The sequence below is a fragment of the Arachis ipaensis genome, chromosome B5 (assembly GCF_059453495.1).
Source record: "Arachis ipaensis isolate K30076 ecotype BB chromosome B5, ASM5945349v1, whole genome shotgun sequence".
Taxonomy (NCBI): domain Eukaryota; kingdom Viridiplantae; phylum Streptophyta; class Magnoliopsida; order Fabales; family Fabaceae; genus Arachis; species Arachis ipaensis.
Window position 1 is genome coordinate 4,454,635 of NC_142440.1, and position 16,518 is coordinate 4,471,152.

The 16,518-nt window shown below is 35.1% G+C and overlaps 5 protein-coding genes across 5 annotated transcripts; 3 read left to right on the plus strand and 2 right to left on the minus strand.

Moving 5' to 3' along the window:
• The first annotated feature begins 1,608 nt into the window (after positions 1–1,608).
• Positions 1,609–5,320, plus strand: LOC107642556 (uncharacterized). The gene is made up of 6 exons (XM_016345952.3): positions 1,609–1,997; positions 2,103–2,245; positions 2,382–2,510; positions 2,814–3,015; positions 3,756–3,870; positions 3,977–5,320. Exons 1-6 carry the CDS (start codon positions 1,701–1,703, stop codon positions 5,014–5,016), a joined length of 1,926 nt encoding a protein of 641 aa, XP_016201438.1. The 5' UTR covers positions 1,609–1,700; the 3' UTR covers positions 5,017–5,320.
• Positions 5,321–6,034: 714 nt separating this feature from the next.
• LOC148563242 (upstream activation factor subunit UAF30-like) lies at positions 6,035–7,369 on the minus strand. The gene is made up of 2 exons (XM_088488780.1): positions 6,876–7,369; positions 6,035–6,343 (listed from the first exon to the last, which is right to left on the minus strand). Exons 1-2 carry the CDS (start codon positions 7,137–7,139, stop codon positions 6,218–6,220), a joined length of 390 nt encoding a protein of 129 aa, XP_088344906.1. The 5' UTR covers positions 7,140–7,369; the 3' UTR covers positions 6,035–6,217.
• Positions 7,370–9,327: 1,958 nt separating this feature from the next.
• Positions 9,328–12,169, minus strand: LOC107642557 (uncharacterized). The gene is made up of 2 exons (XM_016345953.3): positions 11,890–12,169; positions 9,328–9,710 (listed from the first exon to the last, which is right to left on the minus strand). Exons 1-2 carry the CDS (start codon positions 12,130–12,132, stop codon positions 9,495–9,497), a joined length of 459 nt encoding a protein of 152 aa, XP_016201439.1. The 5' UTR covers positions 12,133–12,169; the 3' UTR covers positions 9,328–9,494.
• Positions 12,170–12,531: 362 nt separating this feature from the next.
• Positions 12,532–13,820, plus strand: LOC148563243 (F-box protein SKIP31-like). Its single transcript, XM_088486272.1, has 4 exons — positions 12,532–12,928; positions 13,101–13,322; positions 13,459–13,532; positions 13,681–13,820. The coding sequence occupies exons 1-3, from the start codon at positions 12,851–12,853 to the stop codon at positions 13,528–13,530; spliced, it is 372 nt and encodes a 123-aa protein (XP_088342398.1). The 5' UTR covers positions 12,532–12,850; the 3' UTR covers positions 13,531–13,532; positions 13,681–13,820.
• A 70-nt stretch (positions 13,821–13,890) lies between these two features.
• Positions 13,891–15,591, plus strand: LOC107642558 (F-box protein SKIP31-like). Its single transcript, XM_088486273.1, has 6 exons — positions 13,891–13,965; positions 14,143–14,254; positions 14,615–14,789; positions 14,902–15,020; positions 15,148–15,208; positions 15,319–15,591. Exons 1-6 carry the CDS (start codon positions 13,898–13,900, stop codon positions 15,387–15,389), a joined length of 606 nt encoding a protein of 201 aa, XP_088342399.1. The 5' UTR covers positions 13,891–13,897; the 3' UTR covers positions 15,390–15,591.
• The last annotated feature ends 927 nt before the right edge of the window (positions 15,592–16,518 follow it).

The following is a 16,518-nucleotide window of genomic DNA, read 5'->3' on the forward strand; positions in this document are numbered from 1 at the left end:
GCATATAATAAGGTTTATAATGGAAAGTCCAGACATATAAGTTTGAGATATGAATTTGTGAGGCAACTAATAGATGATGGTGTAATTACCATCACTTATATAAGATTTCAAGAAAATTTAGCAGACCCTTTGACTAAAGGTTTGTCAAGGGATAAAATCAAAGAGACTACTGTTAAAATGGGATTAAAACATATTATTGTTAAATGATGGGAACCCAACCTTATTCTAGTAGACCACTAGTTTCAAGGTTTAATGGGTAATAACAAGTTATTTAGCAATTGGAGCACTAAGGAGTAGGATTTAGTGCTATTTACAATAAATTAGGAGGGTGAGTTTAAACTCTTAATGGAATGATAATATTATCTATCAAAAGATTTCACCTATATGAATATAAAAGTGGTGCCGCTCTAATCGAGAATTTTAGAGGTTTTATTCTCGTAAATATTCATGAAACCAGGATAAGCACAAGGGCATATAAGTGCTTAAAATTTTAAACTCTTGAATTTGGAGGGTATAAGTAATGTGTGTGATTTTTGGTACTAGCATATGGAGTATAGGTTTAATCGATTAGACACCTATTACTTCGTTAGAACTTTAAAATTTACACTAAAAGAATGTTTAATCTTAGTGACACATTCTTTATGCATATACTTGTATATGCATATACTTGTATGACATTTAAATTTTGTAAATAGTGGGGGATTGAAGGGTATTTACAAATTTGATTAATTAATATTATTAATATTATAATTAATATTAATAAACGGTTACTAACCGTTTAGTACCATTTGGTTGAAGGGACACAACCTTTTAAGGATTGTGTATGTTCAAAACATTGTGTCTATTGACTAAACGACACAACTCTTTAAGAATTGTATATGTTCAAAACATTGTATCTATTGGCAATAGAAAAGACAGAACCATTGGTATACGTAACTAATCATAATTGCTACGTGCAATATGTATAAATAAGTCCTTGTCCACTATTTCAAAAATACAAGTACTAAGTGCACATGTTAATCAACTATTAAGAGATTTTCTTTGTTCAAAAGAGTTGAGAATTTCTTACTATTGCTAATTAAAAAATTCTTAGGTTTCATTGTATACTGGGAGAGTATTGTCATCAACCCTATAGCAATTAAGTGTAGGGACAAATATCTCTCTAAAGAAAATGATCTAATCGTACTTTAAAACCACTACAAAAATATAAGATTTTGTCATCTTCTTATACTAATATGCCCAACAATTAGTCCTTAGAGCAAGTATGTTTTTTAATAGCAGTCAATCTTATTCAAACTTCAAGACTTATTTTCTTTTTGGTGTCTAAAAAGAAATAGTGATAGTTGTCATCATTGTGGTTAATCATATACAGTTTGCTTAGGGAACAAATTTTTTATCTTGATCAATAATCAGTAAATAGACAATGATTAAAATTTAAGAGAGAAAAAATTAAAAATTAATTAATTATTAGTTGAAAAACAGTTTGTTTTATAATTTTCTTTACCACATATTAATTCAAGTTAAATTGAAAAAGAATTAAACAATAAAAATTTATTATTATTATTTTTTTAAATTTGTTTTAAACTTAATTATCCATTATTATTCACCAAAAATAATAGAAACAATCAGAAGAAAGAAACGACGCCCGTTCCGCCGAATCAGCTCGTTATTCAATAATCTTGCTCGGAGAGAGAGAGAAGATGGATGGAGAAGAAGGAGGAGGCATAAGGCTGAGCAAGAGGTTCAACGACAACGGCGGCGCCGGCGCCGGCGGCGAGGTCGACTACAAGACCAAATCTGGAACCGCGTGGAGCCACTCTTACCTGAACCAGAAGCCATGGCACCCTCTCTCTTACCCGAACCAGCGCCGCAAGTGGATCGCCGAGCAGACCCACGCCCACCGCCAGCGACGTTCCGAAGAGGTGGCGCGTGAGTACGCTCAGGAGCAAGAGTTCTTCCGCCAGACCAATCTCATCTCCAAGAAAGACAAGGAAAAGGTATAAAGCTCCCTCTTTTATACCTACCCGCTTCCTTTTTCCGTATTTCCTTGATTGGATCGCAATTTTCTCTTCAATTTTGCTAATGGGGTCAATTGGGTTTAGGTGGAGTTGATGCAAGCTGTTAGCTTTATGTATGTTCGTCCTCCTGGTTACAACGCTGAGGCTGCCAAAGCTGCCGAGTTAGCTGATGAGAAGAGAAAAGAGGAATTGAGTAATGGTGCTGGAGGACCCTCATCCTCTTCACTGTAATTCTATTTGTCTACTACTTCTGAATTATTGTTGTTTTTTTTAGTGAATGGGAGGTTAAAAGTTGGATTTTTTTTTTCAGTTATTTGGTGGCTTGATTTGTTTGTTAATTCGTTCCATTGATTTGCTATGCAGGCCACCGAGTTCTTTGCCCGACAAGGATCATTTAGGTGAAGAGAAGAAGAAGAAACCAAGGCCTAAAGATGTTTTTGGTCGCCCTCTGCCAACCGAAGAAGAATTTGAGATTCTGAAAAATGCACCAAAGTATGTATATCCATTAGGTTTATTTATTTTCTGTGTTGTTTTGTCATTAAATATGATTTTGGGAGCTGTGTTAAGTCAACATTCAGATGTTGAAAGTGGTTGAAATCTGTAGTAACAAGTGCTGCCGAGATTAGATTACTTTGTTAGGGGATTGTAAATTTCTGTGTCATTTTCATACATTGCTTTTTACCACACAATTCAGTGTGTTTCATGGTTAAATTGTTTTGCTTCCATGAGTACTGGTACAACATGAATTGTTATTGATTTATTTAGTTGTAATCTTAGTAACTGAATGTTTTTTAGGCTGGAAACAGGAGTTGCTGGTAGGGTGAAACCTTTTGGAGTTGAGGTTCGCAATGTAAAATGTTTAAGATGTGGGAACTACGGCCATCAAAGTGGTGATCGTGAATGTCCCTTGAAGGATGTTATAATGCCTAATGAAGAGAGCAGATTGAAAAGAGATGACCCCTTGAATGCTATCCTTGCGCACACAGACCCTACTGAGGTCAGTTACTCACGTTTAGTATACTATTGTTTTGAGAATTTCACAATTTAGTCTTGACAATGTCAACTGTTTCACTTATGCATCATTTGAGTTTGGCTTATTTAAAATGTTATAAGTTAATTTTTTGACAAATTTGAAATTTGTTTGCATATGAATGTTACTTGCTTTTCTTTTACTTTTTTTTCATCCTTCCATTAAGTAATACATTGTTCAACTCAATCACACCATGATACCACTAAACTGCAATATGTTTGTTACAGCCTTACCACAAAAAAAAAAAAAAAAAAAAGGAAGAAAGAAAGAAAGAAAAAGAAAACAAGCTTATATTGCATTGTGTAAGCGTATATCTGATTTCGAATTGATATTCACATTTGCTGAGAATTGCATTAAGAAAAATGTCAATTGTGCCTGTCCTAAATCTCTAATCCAATTTCTATTTTCTTTGAGATCTAAGGAGCCTAAATTGCATGTATATGGACTTTGCATATTTTTTCTTCTACATGCGCTGATTCAGACGAAAGTCTTGGAAAAGAAAGATCCTTCCCATGTGGATTAGGAATCTTTAAGTCAGGATCCCACCAAATTCCATAATAGTTACACTGGTTTACTGTTGGTTATTGCATTCTTATGTACTTGTAATGCAAATTATTGTCTAGATGCAGTTAAGATGAATATCACTTTCCCCCCATTTATATAAATATATATCTTAATCTTAATTCTGCTGTTTGGCAATGATTCAGCCTCTAAAATGGGAGCTCAAGCAGAAGCCAGGAATCAGTCCTCCTCGAGGAGGGTTCAAACCGGATGATCCCAACCAGCAGATTGTTGCTGAGGAAATATTTGACGAGTATGGAGGTAACTGCTTGCTGCCCTTATTTAATAAAATATTTGGTACACCTTGGAGTCTTGGATGGATAGTATCCCTGATTTTTCCAAGTCCACCATGACCACCATTTTACAGGTTTTCTTGGTATGGATAGTATCCCTGATTTGTTGACCAACTTCTCTAAGAAACCAAAGAAGTCCAAAAAGAGCAAGAGTAAGAATCAGCAACTAAATTCTGGAAGTGAGGGATCTCTAGATGATGGAGAGAAGAGATCAAAGAAGGTAAAGCTAAACAAAAAGAAGAAAAATCATGTGTCAAGTTCGGCAGACACTTCAGATTATGAAAAGGATCGAAGAAAGAGCAGACGCAAGAGTTCTTATTCTTTAGAAGATTCTGACAGGGACAAGTTTGACCATAGCAAAAGGACTAAACATGAGATGCCCAAAGGTTCTTCTCGTCATAGTCATAAGAGTAAACATGACAGACAAAGGCATTCTTATTCAAGTGAAGATTATGACAGTGACAGGGATGACCAAAGTAGAAAGAATATACAAAATCATAATAGGAAACATGGTAGAAAAAGACATTATTATTCATCTGAGGATTCGAAAAATAGTGAGAAGCATTGTTCATCTGATGATTCGGACAGCGACAGAGATGATAAAAGGAGAAAGATTATACAAAAGCATAAGAGAAAACATAGCAGAAAAAGGCATTCTAATTCATCGGAGGACTCTGGTCCTGACGATCATCATGGAAATGACAAGAGTAGGGACAAGAATTCAAACTCCTCGGATGATTCTAATCATAGAAAGTGCAACCATAGGAAGTCTTCAGCAGCCGATCGAGATTCCCAAAAGCACAACAGAAATGATGATTTTGATCCCTACTGCGGAAAACAGAAGAACATATCTAGGAATTCATATTCATCTGAAGATTCAGATGTTGACACAGTTGATCGGAGTAGAAAGATCGAACAAAAGGATCGCTATATACCCGAGGGTTCTGAACATCCTAGGCGCGATGTGAGTAGGGAGAGAAGAAAAAAGGATTACTATTCATCTAAGGATTCTGGTGCTGACAGGTATCACAGATATGAACATTCTTATTCATCTGAATCTGATAGTTATCATCATCAGAGGCATTTGAGAAGGCAAGGTCATAAGCACCGGTAAGATCATTCTGATTCTCAAAAGCATCACAGATTGGTTAAAGTAGATCAGGGATTGGGATGCCAAAATAGTGAAGACGTCTTTATCATCACTATGATGAACGTATTCATTTGTTTGATCCATGTTTAGATGTTCCTTTCCTTTCTTCTCCGATCCTCTTATAACATTTGTGATTTGTGTGCTAGGCCAATGTATATTGTTACTTATAGTTGCCTGCTTTAGTTACGCACGTGAATGCTGAATTCAAGCCTGTTTAACATTTAATCACCTCTTTTTGGAGGGTCTTTAACATATATCTTCTTTTTCACGTCGTGGAGAAAGCTAGCGTTATATGAAATTATGAATGTCCACTAGTGTCGACCAAAATATTAAGCCGAAAGTCCAAAAAGGATAGAACTGAAAAAGTGTGCATGAAACAAACTCGTAAAGCATTCAATATTTCAATGTGGTTCTCCAAATGGTGCTGTGTTTATTGTCCAATGTCCACAGTGCCTCAGTCACATATACACATAGTTTCTTATTTTCCAATGCCTTAGAGTAACTCATAATTTACAAATAACTGGTCACTAGATTTCTTAGAAATCATTATGCATGACGAAGTGTGACACTATGAGGGGTGAATCAACACCTATCCCAAACTGGGAAGTTGAAGAATAAGTCTTAGGAAATTGTGATCTTGCAACTAAACATAATATGAAACATAGGTTACTCAATTTGACGTACTACCACCATTTTGATGCCATGGAGGACATTCTAGGTAACCCAAAGTTAAAAAAGGGAGAAATATTATTTCTTGCACAAAGAACCAAAATCATAGTTCTGTAACCCAAATTGGCCGAACCTATTGCATGCATACATTAATTGATATTCAAATGAATTTGAGATAAAAGGGATATTAGAAGAAACCTGACTGAACAACCATCCTTAAAATAGCATCACGGACCAAAAGGTGACGAAAACACATGGCTTGGAAAATAAAAAGCACATATATGCATAATCTTAAACAATGCGATAGCAAACGTGAAACAAAAGAACATCACGTTGGAAACCCAATTGTCTGAAATTACAAAATCCAAGTTTCTTTAGTGGTTGGTCACAAACCATGCACAAAAAAAAGACATACTTAATGTACTAAAAATCAAGTTACCATCATCATCATCATCATCATCATCAACAACAACAGTCCAACAAAGGTTGAATATCACTAGCCTGATTTTACAAAATGGGTAGCTAGCAATCTTGCAATCTCTGTGAACCCGACCTTGTCTTTCCCATCAAAAATAGTCTTCAACTTGTCATCACAAAAGATCTCCTTCTTATTACTAGGATTCTGCAAAAGAACACAGCCCTGTTATGCCATTGCAGAGACCAGCCAGCAGCCAAAAAGACAGAAAAATGCCACACAACAAGAGAATAGGCTTCCAATCTAAGACTTCTTGAAACAAAAGTTTCCACCAAATCCGTTAGGCCAGCATAAACAGAATAAACAAAATCCGAACAATTATTTCAAGCTTGCAACACTAACACCACAACCGAACCAAAGAATAAACTGTCTCAAAGCTAAGGATCAAACATCAAAACCAAAATCTTGGCACAAAGAAGGCCATCACTATTTGCCTAACAAGCTAAAGTTTTCAATACTGAAGAATCACATTGCAAAAAACATCATAGCTAAGCCTAAGAGTTATTATGCATTTACACAAACCCTAAAATCAAACCAGAACTAACACAAATAAACGTAATTACAACAAAAATGGTAATAAAATCAAACAAAAGCCGTAACTTTAAGCGAGGAAATGAAAGAATCAGTGAACAAAATGGCTGAAAAGCACGAAAAACACAAAGATCACAAATGAAAACACCCTTATTGAACCACAAAAAAAAAAGGAGACGTGAAGGTTCTGCAGCTTGATGTACTCCCACACTCTCTTCACAGCGTGAGTTCGGGACACCTCCGAAGCACCGAGGAAGCTTCCGAGCTCGGAAGACACCGGCACTACCTTCTGTATCCCCACGTTGTTGCGCGGCCTGCTCGGCGCCTTCTTCGCCGCCTTAGTCGCGGTGGCAGCTCCACCGGATGCCGCCTTGGCCGTGGCGGAAGCTCCGGCCTTGGCCGCAGCAGCCATGAGCGCTCTTCCGGCGAAAGCGCCAAAAACCCTAGCTGGTGCTATGATCGCAGTTCAAAAAACCCTTGGTTTTGTTGGAATATTTTTTAAAAGTGAAAAACCCTAACAGGGAGTAGTGGTAGAACTAGTGTAGAGTGAACACAATAAACGAGACTACGAGAGTGTGGGTTTTGGGTTCGCTCTTCCTCTTCTAGCTTGCTACATACACGGCCGGAACTTTTCAATGCTTCGTACAAGTGACTCAAATTAGGGATGACGTGGCATGTTTTCAATGGAAGTTGGCCGTGCGGGCCTTGGGTAGACGTTGATGGGCTCCCAAGTTTCTCTGTTTCCCGCTTTTTTTTTTTTTATTGTGTGAATATGAATATTTTTCTTCACAATATATGGGAATGTTTTCGGTGAAGAGTGAAGATTGTAGTTTTTTTATTAGAAAAGTGTGCATTGTACGTTATGTCTATATTTTTTTTCTTCTTTTTTCTATTGTAAAAACTATAATCTCCCCTCTTCACCATAACATTACCCTCTATATATATAAACACGTGTGTGTTAAAAACGGGTTAAGCTTGTGCGGAGTTAGCTAGAAAAGGATTCAGGGAACCTTTTATAGATTTCGACGTTTAAGTCAATGGTAGTCTAAACAGTATGAAAATATTGGAATGACATCCTCTAAAATCAATGTTGTACGAATGAATATTTTTATTGAGATAAAAGATGGAATAAATCTCAGAAACTGTGAGTGCAATTTGGCAAATGAATAGTTTAGTTCAAAAGATAATTGCTAGAGAGCATTATCATTTTGTTATTTGATCTATGCTATTTATTTTTAGTTTTTTACAAACCGTTATTGCTAACTTTTTTTTTTCCTTCATAAAATCCCAAGTGATAGTATTTTCAAACTTCTTTTTTGGTTGTATTGAAGAAGCTAGAAGTCGAGACCTCTCGAGGGGAGGGGGACAATAATGCCACTTCAAGGAAAACTCATTGACTTATTACATTCAAACTTGCAATGATGGACTATTGCATGAAAGATCAAGACCATCAAACTTAATTTTGTGGTGCAACAATGCTATCAGCCCAGTGCAAAAAAGAAAGAAAGAATAGGGACTCTTGGGGTAGGAAGCAGGAACTAGGAACGAAATCAGAAACTAGCGCAATTTCGATAAAACCACGAAATTTTATCCATGATACATAAGTGATAAGACATTGAAGTTTATAATTGCGTTCTCTCACAACCCCAAACCAAATCAGTCAACAAACCAGTAGAGTGGATTCAATAATTTAACTGAACTGTGATTAAATCGATTTAACTAAATATAAAATAAAATTATTAAAAATTTAATATATAATTTTAAATATTTAAATTTAAAAATTTTTAAATTAATAAAAATTAAAATTTTACAATTTTACATAATAACTTATCTATAATTTATTATTAAAAATTTACAAACAAGTTCAAACATCACAGTTTATAACTAAAAAAAAAATCAGAGGATACAAAAATGATAAACACATGTTCCATCGCAAAAAAAAAAAAAATAATAAGTTTTAACTAAACAAAACATACTACTCATCACAATTCATAATCCTCATTAAGTGTTCCAAATTACATGCCAATAACAACACAAATTACATTTTAATTAGATTTTAGATATACTTTGGTTGCATCAACAAATTTGCAGGATGAGGATTAGCAACATCAGTTAGCATGCAACTGATTTTTTTTATATAATAATAACTAATTCACATAAATTTAGGGTAATTGGATTGTTAAAAGAGAGAGAAAAACTCCGTTCTTTTAAAAAAAATATAACGGTGTCGTTTTAAAAAGATTAACACCAAACCAAAACCCCTAAAAAACTGAACCGGTTCACATGATTTACCAGTTAATCGTCAGTTCGACTAGTTCTTTCACTGATTTTTTGCTTTTTCATATCAACCGAATTGGCTAGAAGACCGATTCCCGGTTAATCCAGTGAAATTAGCCGGTCCAGTTTGATTTTCAGAACCATGCTCACAACTATAGGATCGTAATCAAATATTTGTGTCGCTATCATACTAGAATATAAATATATCCAATGTATGAATTATGTCTAAGCAAGAGACCATCTCTTTCAGGCTTAAGACTAATGAACGTACCAAAAGAGCAGCATGAAAGACACAATATTATTTCGAAGGACAAGACTCTTAATAGTAAAACTAGTTTTCTCATATAGAACAACCAAACTAGTTTCAATAGTTAAAACTCTAGTTTTGTCATTGGATTTCTCTAATTATGATAGTGATGCAAACTAAGAAACCACAACTCTTAATATCTAACTTGGGGTCTAAGAGGACAGAAAAACGATATGCGAAAACCTACTTCTTTGATGATTTTCCTTTCTTTTTTGAACCCTTCCCCTTTGTGTTGTCCGTGTGAGAATCCATGTTACTGTCCTTGGTGCTGATTCCACCCTGCTGGCCAAATTCTGGAGACAGAATTCTAGCAACCTCAGGAAAACCAATACTAGCTTTGCCACGTAACAACGTATTCAAATTCTTCTCCCAAATATCATCTTTCTTAATACCAGGACTCTGCAGCGCAACCCATATCATTATAAAGTCACTGGCATAACAACAATAAAATCCAAATGAAGATATAAATGATGGAAAAGAAACAAATGTAAGTCATTACACCAATTTCAACAAAAATCTCATGATAGAATTCTTAAAGATGTCAATCTTAAGATTAATTTTTCAACTAGCAAATGGCCTAGCTATGCTTTACTGCATCCAAAATTGTCTACATTACTACAGAAATCACAAGGATATGCAAAATGCAATCCATTATCTAAGTTCTCCCTCTGAAAGACCGCCTCAAAAGTAGTATCAACAGATCAAACCGACCAAGAACCAGGGTTCAATAACATATAAAAAACACTATATAGAATCTCATAATCATCATAGACTAATCATGGCTCACCAAAAACACCGTTTTCCTTTATCGACATTGGATATTATTATTAGGTTTGGTTTTTCACATTAATCTTGTTTAGGCTCAACTTTACATTAATCTTAATTATAACTTAAGATCAATTATATGCCGGTCATAAGTCTCTTGTTTTTCAATCTTGTTTGTGTCTAAATATATTCCAAAAATGAGAATTATTATTGGAAAGATAGAATATAACAGCTTCCAAAAGAAAATGGAAAGATAACCTCCAGAAATGGTTAAAATAAGAACTAAGAAGGTTAAACAATGATAGATATGTAGAAAGATATATATACACTCTGCATGTTTTGTATTCTTGTTAACATGGTGTTAAAGAAAGGCATTATGGTGAGTGACCCTGCAGTTTTTTTTTTACATTATTCAAATAGTGCTTTCATTTTTTTTTCACATGCCTACAACATAGTGAACAATGCATTAATAATCAAACCTCAAAAATTAAAGTAGAAGATATCACGTAATACTAGCATTCTCTTTTTATAGGTTTCAAATCAAATCTTACATGACATATTAAATCTATCTATCTATCTATCTGTATTGCATAAAATACAAAACAAAAATCATATGATGCTGTTTTACTATTTCCTTTCTTCTTGTCTACTTGTGCCATTACTAGTCTTTGTTTTCTTTGTTCCTTGATTTTGATCTGCCTTGAATTTTGAACCTACCCGTTTGGATTTTAACATATAAGTGGAGGTTGGTTTTAATTTGCATCAAATTACTGTTTATATTATTGGTCTGCATGTAATAACATTATTGCTAGCCACTATTATTGTCTAAAATAGTGTTATTATTTATTTCTATAACTGAAGCATTATGGTTATTAGCATTCCAATTTTAATGTCTATGAGTTGCATATGTCAATTTTAAACAGTTTTACTAACAAAGTAGCAGATGATTAAGAGAAAACAGTGATGTCATCATTGAAGTTAAGATCTCACAAACCTAAATGTAGTGTTAATTAAAAAAAAAAAAAAAACAGTGGCTCAGAATTTCTAGAGGTTTTAGGGTGAGAGCTTGGTCATGATAAAGAATAATGTGAGGTAAATAAATAAATAAAGGTGGGATTCCAAATCCAAAAGACGGCCTAAAATACTGTATTCCAACACAGTGAAGATCCTAAGCCTGTGCTATATATTTATGTGCTTTCTTTCTTTCAACACCATAAATCTCTATCATATCATCACTTTCTTTTATATTCTTTAGCCATCATTAGCCATGCCACAAAACTGCATAGCACCAAAACCAGAATACAACACTAATACTCATCATCACTCTATGGAAGCAGCCTTAGAGAATAATAATACCAATGAACAACAATCCATACAAAAACTCACTATGTTCCTCATAACTTTGAAGGTAACACACTAATATAAATACTAGTTACAGTTACTCATTCACGGCATGTATATTAGTGTTGCAAAGTTAATTTGTGTTTTTCGGTGATTTTTCAGTTTGAGGAATTGGTGTACAAAGTGAAACTAGAAGACGCATATAAAAAACACTATATAGAATCTCATAATCATCATAGACTAAATCATGGCTGACCAAATTAAAGGTTGCAGTATTGCATAATCTAGATCGAGTTAAAAAGTTCAAGATCACAATTAACAAAGCAAATAGCAATGTGTAATAAATTAAGGTATCTTTGAGTGAGAACATTTATCAAACAGTTGGTATGCAGGTCCCAAATAACGAAACAGAGAGCCAAAACGCTGCAATAATAACACGATAATAAATATGAATAGGTTTGAAGATGGAAACCCTGGCATTGTAGAGCTTCATGAACTTAGAGAGGGTCAACGCCATCTCTGAACGAGACTGATGAGGGATGCCGAGGTAGTTGCAGAGTTCGCTCGTAGCTTTGCGATTTTTGCCCTTCTTCCCTTCAATTATTTCTTTCGCTTTTGACACCGTCGACATGTTCCTCCGCCATACTCCTCCCTTTTCCGCCGCCGCAGCCACGGCGGCAGAGGAGATACGGAACCCCACGCGCATCCGATTCATCTTGCAACTTCTACTGCGATTACACCATAGGCCACACTCCCCTAAATTACCGAATTGGGTTTGGATTTAAAAATGGCCCAATTTTAATTGGGCTGAGTTTGAATCAGAGGCCCGTCAACACCCCAAACTTTTATCTCCTCTTCTGATATTATTAGTTAGGATTAAATGTTTTGAATCTAACTCTAGATTGTACCTGATGTAGTTGCATATTTTGTTTTGGTGTACTAAACGGGGCAAGAGCCCAATGTAATTGCATGTTTTTTGGTGTAATGTAGTTGCATATTTGTTGGCATTTCATAATGTTGTTGTGGGTGGGGTTGCCCGGCCCATGAAACTGTCCAAAAAAAATTAAAAAAAGGAAGATCTAAATAAGATTTAGATTTAGATTTAGATTTAGATGATCTGATTTAGATCTTATTTGACCAAAAAAAATAAAAGAAAGATCTAAATCCGAATATGCTAGAGAACCGGACAAAACCCGATTTGCTTTCAAACCGGTAGGGTTAACCCGAAACGCATCCAACCGTTCATTCCGTTTCTCATCTTTCTCCATCTTCATCAAATCCTTCCTCTCTTTATTTCACCTAACCCCCATATTCCGGCCACCGGAGCTAATTTCTCCCGGTTTTCCGACCGGTGACCCGTCTTTCATTCATATTCTCTCCGGTTTCCGTTCCATCTCTCATCGATTCCCTTTTACTTGTGTTTCCGTGACGCCATGACTATTTCCGAAGACAAGGACGAAACCTTAGCTCACTTTCTCGAATCGGAGGTTCTCTCCGAAACCTCTGACCAGGTATTCACTATGTTCGTAAAATTGTTCCCTTTTTGTGTGGTAATTTGTGATATTATCATATCAGATGATCGATTAGGGTTTTGAATTGGGATTTAGGTGAAAGCTTGGGTATTTAGCAGATTTTGTTCGAATTCTAAGGTGTGGAGGATTAAATTGAGTTACTTTGTTGCAGGAGGAGGAGAATCCGGAGGAGCCTGAACCAAAGAGAAAGAGGGTAGATGAGGCGGAGAGTTCTAAGGAAGGTGCCAAACAAAGTTTAAGTTCAAATTCATTGTTGGAGCCGAAGAATTACAGTGTGAATAATGTAGTGGTGCCGAAGAGGATTGAGACCGGTTCTTTCAGCAAAGTCCCACCTGAGCTCTTTCACCATATCCTTAAATTCCTGTCCTCAGAGGTTGCCTCTTTATATATTTTTGTGAAAAAAATAATAATAAGATGAAGGAGAGAAAACCCTTGAATTTTAGGGTCTCTACGTATATAGATTGTTTAGGGTTTATTGGCTAACTACTGTTGTTTTTTGATGGGTGCAGGACCTTATTTCTTGTTCCTTGGTCTGTAGGTTTCTAAATTATGCAGCATCCGATGAAGCATTGTGGCATTGATTGTAAGTAAATGACATCATGTCAAAGTTTTCAGCCTTGCTATTGTTGTTGATAGTTGTTAAATATTTAGCATCTGACGACATGAGCTGACTAATTTGGATTACATGCTCTTAATCCATGATATCTCCTCATTTTGCATCGTCCTTGTAGTTGATGCTGAAGTGATATGAGACCATGAACTGCCATTTGAAGTGGTGGCTCTCACCTCCTATCTCAACTCCTATCAGATTGGGTTTTAGGAGTGGGTTCTCCTTTACTTCAATAGTTCATGTTGATTATGATTCCTTGTTTCATATGATTTGTGATATTAGGTTTTCATGAATCATGTTTATGTCCATTGTCATGATAAAAATTATTCAGGTACTGTATGCAATGGGGTCTTCTTCCCCCTACAAGAAAGTTAAGGGAATGTCCATGGAAAAAGTTATATATTCAGGTAATTGCTTATTTTGCCCATTTTGTTTGATATCTATTCTTTCAACATTTGTTTTTTATGTATTTATAATAATCATATTTCATCATTTCTCTCATAGAAGCTTGAGTTGAGTTATTCATACATTTTGTTTGTGCATGCATGTTTGTGGATCTTTTCATTTGTCTTATCATTGTGCTGCGTGATGAAGAGGATATGGTTGAACTTGTCAGAAACTGCCAAAATGAGTTTAAGGAGTATTACATTCAAATGCAAGCAGCTAAGCGGAGTCAAGCCCCTCATCCTTCGCAGGTAATGGGAGCCTCCATTAATGTGGAAATATCTACTGATATATTGAGAATGATCTTAGGGAGATAAATAGTTATGGTCCTTGTACCGTTGTTCGTGCTCCCCTGCTGTCCAAGCTATTTGATGAAGGGGAAAGCTGAACTTTATATTGTAATGCCCGTTTGATTTTGCTCTGTGTGTATATAAAACTTAACAGGGATTTGGGATTTCATAACATTATGCAAATGCTAGGCTGCAAAGTGATTTTGTTGTTAATACTTAATACTATAATGTGTTTTGATGTGAATGCTTCTTGCCTCCATAAAAGATGTGCCTCTTAACTGTTTATGACCTCCCCTAATTGTATTCGTTTAACATGTGAAGGTGAAGGACGACAGAATAATCCTTGACAAAACATTAGCTGATCAAGTGTCATCATGGAAAAGCAGCAAGGGACTCAGCGATGCAGTGGTAACTGATCATGCTTGTTCTGGGGAAACATGCTCTTACTATGAAATCGGAGATGTATTTATTTGTGAGAAGACCGGGCAAGTTCATGGTATGAAACCTGTTTTATGGACAATGCTACAGTGTATTTTTACATTGCATAAGTTTAAATCCTTTAGTTTAGACTAAATCTAACAATTCAATGTTTCTTTTTCTTTTTCTAGTTTGTGATGAGACTTGTAGAGAAGTAATCATGGATCCCACCAATGAGCTTTTGGTCTGTACAATATCAGGGCACTGTTTCGATAGATTTCTGTCACCGTCCGAGATGGAGCCGGATACTGTAGGTCAAAGTCTACTTAATATAGCATAAAATTAATTATCAATAGCATCTATTATAATACTGATACATAACCATGTACACAGTATAGCTTGTCCTCGTAACGCTTTCTGTTCTTTCGAAACTTCAGGAACAGCAGCAAGGTGGTGCAACTGATGAGGCAGAACCATTTATGGGGTCGGGCCGTTTTGGTAAACTCATCTCTCCCTGTCTCTGGCTTCTGTTCTTTGTTCATTTTTCGGATCAAATCAAATCTTGCACATCCATCTCATTATGTTGCTTCTCTGTAATCTTTAAACAGCAAGAGCTTATTCGCTGGGATACAATTGTGCTGATGAGAAGGAGCTGGCAGCAACTTTAAGGTTTTGCTGATTCCTCACTTTGTTCTCTTCTCGGTGGATGCTCCAATGTCACATTTAGATCCTATTAAAATATTTCAGGTGTTAGATTATAAAACCCATTTTAAATTTCGTGTAATAGTCTTATCAATTATCATATGCCTTAACTATTTGCATTTCGTGTGACAGTCCTATGCGGTAGTGTATAGTTGAATATCATTTGAGGCATTTTTTCATTCTCTCTCTCGTTATTGCAATAATTGTTCATTTATGTTTTTGAAAATTTCTTGGTACTTTTGGAAGAAATAATAAAGGAATTAGATATAAGTAACGTACGAAGAAAGAGAAATGATAGAATAATGATTAGTTTCAATTTTTAGTTTAGCATTAACCAAATGCAATTTGTCAAGGACGTGTTACCTCATCCAGTCCATCAAAATAAAAAATGTGTGGTTGAGTTAGGTGTTGGATCGAAGAAACTGAAGCAATCACTATTTTAATCTTCTTGATTGGTGTTCTAAAACTTTTTTTTGTTAAAAAGAATGTAAAAGAAAAAACGTAATATCGAACAATGCTCACAACGGAGAGTTTATTATTGTTAATCATATTAACAACAAAGTAGCTTTAGTTGTTAATGATAGATGGTTAGTAGTTATGTAAAACATAATAATGTCACTTTTTCACCGATATTGGTCCATTTTTTCAATGGGATTGAAACCAATTGAGGATTGCCATTAGCATACCGGTATAACTCCGTTTTATGTTCTGGACAGTTATATTCGTTAATCAAAAAATATATCGAACTAATTTTTAGTTAGTTAATATTAACTAATATCTTTTTAATGTCTTTTCGAAAAAGAAATTTCTTTGATGTCTATAGAATTTTTGTCTAATTTACCTAAAAGTAGTGCGATAATAAAGTGAGACATTTGTTTTAGTTTTTGAATCCAATAAGTAAAATTTAAGCATCATAATACAAAATTACGTCTTATTTAACAGATAATAGACATGTCACCGTATTTATATCTTGATTTTTGATGGATATGAACAGAACAGAGCAAGGAACACATCTTAGGATCTTACTATTACATCGTGTCTATCAAGTTGCCAATACTTGCCATACTTATTCTCGTAATAATATTCCAGCTAGAATCAGATTCACC